Raw genomic sequence first — 6,894 nt, 5'->3', positions numbered from 1 at the left:
ATGTTTATTTTTTATTATATATTCCCTCGTCACATGACAAAGTATTTATTTTTTATTTTTTTTAGTAATTATATTATTTACCTTACATTACAAATACCCTTACAACTTATAATATATTATATAAATGTCGTTATATTTATATTACACAATACTAATAAGAGGATATTTTAATAATTTCTATTTTATTCCTACTACCTCCAAATATAATACTAATATTTCTAAAATTCCGTAGAAAATAGATACATAGTTATGGAACGCAGGGAGTATAATTTATTTATTTGAAAAAAAATAACCAGACTCTACACACATCTATGAAATTTCTAAATTTACTGTACTTTTTGAAAAGTTTAGAAAAATTAATAAAACTTCAATTGAATATACCTCTAAAAAATAATTTACTTAAGGGTGTGTTTGTTTGGGGGTTTAGATTTTGAGTTGGGATTTGAATAGTAAAAATTTTGAATTTGAATAGTTATATGATGTGATATTTTGAATGTAAAATTAATTTTTAGTATAATATAAAAAATAAAAAATAGGTGTTTATTTTGATATTTTTTGAGAAAAAATGAGATGAATAGTGGATTGAAAATCCAATCCTCCAAACAAACACACCCTAATTTAAATATTTTTTTATAAAAAGATAATATATTTTTACTAAAAATATATGATTAAATAATGTTAATTTACATTTAAAATACTAATCAAATGCATCCATAATTTACTTTTTAAAATTATATAAATAATAGCTTTTGCGTTATTGTACTTAACATTAAAAATATATTTTTTTTGTACAATTGTTCATCAATCAATTAGTATTATAAGACACCAATGAAAGTATTTTTACAATTTTTTTAATTTGTATTATATTTTGATATAATTATTAATATTTAAATATTAATACGTAAAAAGTAAATAAAAACTCTTATTGGGATGATATTAAAACACACATTTCAATAAATTCGGTGTGCATTTATTTGAAATGTAAGTAACGAAATGTATAATAAAATTTATTTTATTCACGGCGTGCTCCCATTCCCATATCCATATGTTCTCTTTCAATCAATTCTCAATGTTTGTGTTTTTGTTTATTTTAATTAAAATAATAATTTAAATGTGCTATTTTACAAAATAATAATATATTTTTTTAATAAAAATTTATAATGTGTATACAATAAAATAACTAAATTTCAATTCCAAGATAAGAAAAGGCAGGCTTTGTTTTCTTTTACGTCAATTTTTTTAATATATATATTTTTTTAAAAAATAAATATACTATACACACTTATTATTTCTATATTACGTACACAATTTTATATATTTCATATCAAAAATATTCTTTCAAATTAAAACCCAAAACAAACGCACCCGTCACGTCTCTCCCCGGCATGCCTTTCATTTTATTTATTTATTTATTTAGAGAAATTTGTTACCCAAATCAATTTAAACTAATGGGTTTATTTTTTATTTTTTATTTTCTATTTGATTGAATTATTTAAAGTGATGTGTTTTTTTTTTTTTTAAAAAATAATATTTAAATAATAATGCATTTGAAACTTTTAGAAATTTAATATTTTGAAATATAGTAAAATTTATTTGTGAGGAATTTTGCATGTGCCGTTTAATTATAAAGGGTAACATCTCTGAGTTTGTGAAAAATTGTATTAATAATACAAAGATGATATTTTATATTAAATAATTAACTTTTTATAAATAAATAAATATATACTTCCTCCCTCCGTCCCAATACAATAAGTCTTGTTGTACCATTTTTATTCGTTTTAAAACAACAGTCTCATTTCTATAAATAATCATATCACCATAAAATTATCTTTACTTTTTCATTATTATTACACAATTGTTACTACTTTTTACACTAATACACTCACAAGGGCAAAAAAATCTTTTACCCGTACATTTTACCAACTACCAATATAATATCAATATTTTTTAAATCTTGTGTCCAACCCAATTAAGATTATAGTTATAGAACGGAGGGAGTATATTACTCACTCCGTCCCAAAATTATAGTTTTGGTTGGGTTTGGCACGGGATTTAAGGAATATTGATATTATATTGGTAGTGGGTAAAAAGTACGGGTAAAAGACTTTTTTGCCCTTGTGAGTATATTAGTGTAAAAAGTAGTAACAATTGTGTAATAATAATTAAAAAGTAAAGATAATTTTATAGTGATATGATTATTTATAGAAATTAGACTGTTGTTTTAAAACGAATAAAGATGATAAATAAAATTATTATATTGAGACGGTGATAATATATATTTTTAATAATGTTTATGAGGAATCAACCCATTTAAAAATATAAGTCAACAATTCCTGCATAGGTTATAAATACTCTTAAATTTATATTTATTTTTATCAATGAGGTTAAAAAACCCTATTGGTTTTTTTTTTTTTTTTTTTTTTTTTTTTTTTTTTTTTTATAGTTCTTTTAAATTTAGACTCCACATCTTCATTATATATATATACATTTTTTTTAATAAAATACTGTATTAAATATTATTTAAATGAGTTGAAAAGAAACACTTAAGGTGTGTTTGTTCAGCAAGAATTTTTTAAGGATAAAGATATATATTTTTATGTGAAATATAAAAAATTATATAGAAAATATAAAAATAATTAATGAATATAGTATATTAATTTTTTTTTTTTTTGGAAATTGTGGAAGAATACACTTTTAGTGTTTAAATGAAAATTGTAAACTTTTAGTTGTTTAGTCACATTATATTAAAAGCCAACAGTCCCATAGCTATAAATAAATAAATAAATAATAATAATAATAATATGGAATCAGAAGCAATAAAATCAGTTTAGGCGAACCAAACCAAAGAAGTACATGTTATGCAATAATACAATACCACTATAAATAAATTCCACTTAAATAGCCACCACCCACTCCTTTTATGATAACACATTGAATTTGATTGAATTAATATCCACAAATTTGTTGTGTAACTTCCATTATCTCACATAGAAAGTACTGCTGTAAATTGACCCATTTTGGTCCTATTTTAGAAGATGATAACAATCAATTTTTTTTTGGTAATTAGAGAGAGTGAAATTGAGATTGGTGAGTTGTTGTGAAGAAGATTTTGCAATTTTGTCCTTATAAAAATTGTAATAAATATTTTAGTAAATTATTCTGTTTTGGGATCGTGGATGTAGGTCTGTTGTGAAACCGAACCACATTAAATTCTCGTGTATTGTTATTTTTTTTATTTTTTATTTTTCTCTTTTCCAAACAAGTAATATATATATATATAAGTCTATATAAAAATTTGACTTGTTAGATCCACAAGAAATAAATAAATAAATATTGTAAATAGCACCTAATGAACTAAATTTGAACATTATTTCTGACAATAAATGAGTTTTTTTTTGTTGTGTTATATTTTATTTTTATAACTTAAAAATTCGCAGTCGTTATCATTAAAATTCTATTTTTTCAGATAATAGTGTCTATGAATTTATTCTAATTGCAGCCAAATCCTATATATATAGTAAAGGGTGTGGATACAACCCTCTCTTAATTCCTGGCATTTTTGAATTGTAGATTTTTCAATATTAAGAAAATAATAAAGAAATACTCAATCAAATTTTACAGTTTCACTCAAATTTTACAGTTTTTTTACCGTTTTTTTTTTTGCAGTTTCTTCCTCTCATACTCACACGTATTTTTTTGAAAAGAGTTTCAGATTACGCTTTTAACGATTTGTCTCCTCAGAGAATTTTCATATTTTGCTTTGGGTTGAAGAATCTGTTTTTTTTAAGATGGTTTCATATTACGTTCTTTGAAGAGGATTTCATATTACGCTTTCAACCATTTGTCTCCTCAGAGATTTTTATTGATAAGCATTTGTCTCTTCAGATAATTTTCATATTTTGCTTTGGGTTAAAAAATCAGGTTGAATATTATAGAATAATTTGTATTAAGGTAATTTTGTTGTTATTTATACATCTCAAAAATTCAGAACAGTTTTAATATTTTTCTACATTTAATTGTTAATGATTTTATTTCAATTTGTTAATTGTTACTTTGTTTCCATTTTTTCTTGTGATGCAATTCTCAAATTGATGATGCTGACAGTATGGATGCATTTGGATTTGAAGTTCTCTTGTTGTGGTAAGTAATTTTTAATTTAAACGACTTAACTATACTTTATTTTATTTATTTCTTTGGATGATAGTAATTTAATTAAAGCAAATTAGGACTCTCCGTCTATCTCTGGTGTAGTCCACTCAGGTGACCCACCATTTTCTTATTTTTGCTGATTACTTACTTATTTCCAATAATTAAATATATATTTCTTATCTATTTATGTTTATATAGATGAATACAATCAAAGCAGAACAAAAAATTGCTCGATTACGACGAAGAAAATAACTCCGTTTAAAGCAACATCATCTTCTTTAATCATTGTGTCTATATATATATATATGTATATATGATATGAAGTATCAAGGTTCTTAGTATCTTTAAATTTTTTTTAGATAGTTTTATGGAGAAAATTTAGATATATTTATATATTTGTTTAGATAGTTTTAGTATTTTTTAAGAAAGATAATGCATATGTATTAATTAAAAATTTTGAATTACTTATTATATATATTTCTTATCTATTTATATTTATATAAATGAAAAAAAATGCCAAAAAATTATTTGACTGTATTTACAACGTTTGCAAGACCAGATGCTCCCATTTTTTGTATTTCAAGTTATGACTGTAGATTGGTGCGAAGAATATTCACATATTTTAAAAAGACCTTAACATTATAACTATTTTTTTTTCTTTTTTTTTTTTGAAATTATATATATTTTTTCATAGTTTATAAAATAACTTTTACTTAAATGTTATGATTTATATTATATACGATTCCATCTACAATATTTTATCTACTTTTATTTATGTAGTATAAAAATAATTTTATTATATATATTTATTTTATAAATTATAAATAAATCATATATGCAAAATTTATCAAATATATAATTACATTACAATATTGTTTTAAACATATTTTAATTATATATACACCCATACATAGTACGAATTTAAATGCTAGTTTTATATTGTAATAATAATTTGACAAATAAAAATATAAAAATACAATAAACAAATCCAATATAATTCAAAATTAGATATATCAAATTTACATGAAATAAGAATTTGTTTGATTGCTACTTTAAATTGATTCATATTAAATATTTATTTAAAATTTTTGGTGGAGTAATTTTTTAATATAATATTTTATAAAATTTAATGGTTTATTCGTTTAACTTACATTGTTATCTTTTTCTATTTCGTCTTACATATTAAATGTCCATCTTTTTATCACGTCTCACATATTCTTTGTTTATATACTTTAATTTCATTCAATAATTTTTAATTTTAATTAAATTAATTTTTTATTTTTAATTTTAATTTAAAATTATTTTTACTGATATATTTTTAATTATTTATTAATTATACCACGACTATGGCCGGGCCGGAGAAATTATTTTTTCATTAAAAAGATGTAATGTTTTTTATTTAAAATAAATAAATAAATACACCTTCAATTTTATTTATTCATTTCCAAAAATAGAGAATGAAGTATGCAATGTAAAATATTCACAGCATAAGAAAAAAAAAAAAGAACACTCCAAACCGCCCGAGTCCACTCGGCGAGCCGACTCACCGAGTCAAAACTGTACACGACTACAGGGCAGAAAAGTAGCCGGCGCCGGCGCCGTCGCAGAAGCCGTCAACCGTCCTAAGCCTTCGACATTACCGAGAGTCGGCTGCGGCGCGGCTGGAAGTCGGCTCGGCGCCGGAGGCTATGCGACGACGGCCTAATCAAAGCCGTTAGAGCTCTCCGTACCAGATCCCCCTCGACCGTTCCAATTCGAACCAGCGAGTTAGTCATCGCGGACCGGCGCATATGCAATTGCTGGCTCGACCGGAACGACGTCGCTTGGCCGTAGCCGGGGACTATACTGTTCTTATGTAGGCTACACCGGAAAGAGCCGGGATGCGTCGTCGGAGAGCACATACACGTCTTTTTCTGGCCGGAATTGAGCGGCCGGCGGCTCTGGCTCTGTTTCCGGCAGTGCGCCGCCGCGGAAATCGGATGCCTAATCGGCGCGGAATACCTCACCGACGACGACGGCGAAACGGATCTACCGAGGCTGACGCGCGTCGGACTGGTCGGCCGCGCGTAGAGCTGATCCGGCGAGAAGGCGGCGGCGGAGGCGGAGGCGGCGGAGGACGCGGCGGAGATGGAGGAGGAGCAGAACCGGCCGGTGGGGGAGAGAGATCGTTGGAAGTGGTTGCGCAGGCTGTGGAAGGTTGTACCCTGCGTGGATCTGTTCCTTGACGACGCTTCCATGTGTTGTACGTTCCCTGGAAATAGTGTCTTTTTACGGTTTGGCAGTAGTGAAAAAATGATTTGGGAATTATCTGGAAAACCGTTTTTCGCCTCTCAATTTACGCAAACCGAAGCACCGAAAAAAGCAGCGTATATATAGTGGTGAACCGGCGATGGCAATCTTGTAAATAAGTGCAACTCCAGAGCTTCTTTTAAAGTAAAAAATTAGGATAGTGCGTACTCACTGTAACGGTCCGCTAGTTGTGATATGGAAAGGATGGGGTAGAGCATCAGCTTCCGTCACGCGCCACCGAGCGCGTGGTAGCCACCGCCCTAAATGTATTTTTTATTTATAAATAGTAATTTATTGAAAAAGTAATTAATTTATGATGAATAGGTAAATATAAAACTTTACTTATATAAAAGGTGACATAAATTCTCTTTAATAATATTAAAATATATTCTCTTTAAATTTTTGGAATTATCTATTTAAAAGAAAAAATGAAGGGTAAGTAATAAATTTTAATTA

At 26.9% G+C, this 6,894-nt stretch overlaps 1 protein-coding gene across 1 annotated transcript; it reads right to left on the bottom strand.

Moving 5' to 3' along the window:
- Positions 1 to 5,566: 5,566 nt before the first annotated feature.
- On the bottom strand, positions 5,567 to 6,471 carry LOC127262785 (uncharacterized). The gene has a single exon (XM_051291606.1). The coding sequence runs from the start codon at positions 6,384 to 6,386 to the stop codon at positions 5,772 to 5,774; it is 615 nt and encodes a 204-aa protein (XP_051147563.1). The 5' UTR covers positions 6,387 to 6,471; the 3' UTR covers positions 5,567 to 5,771.
- Positions 6,472 to 6,894: the final 423 nt, after the last annotated feature.

This window comes from Andrographis paniculata, unplaced genomic scaffold, assembly GCF_009805555.1.
Source record: "Andrographis paniculata isolate CXL003 unplaced genomic scaffold, ASM980555v1 Contig66END, whole genome shotgun sequence".
NCBI classification, from domain to species: domain Eukaryota; kingdom Viridiplantae; phylum Streptophyta; class Magnoliopsida; order Lamiales; family Acanthaceae; genus Andrographis; species Andrographis paniculata.
The sequence above is the reverse complement of the archived record's forward strand: the minus strand, read 5'-3'. Positions and strand labels throughout refer to the sequence as shown.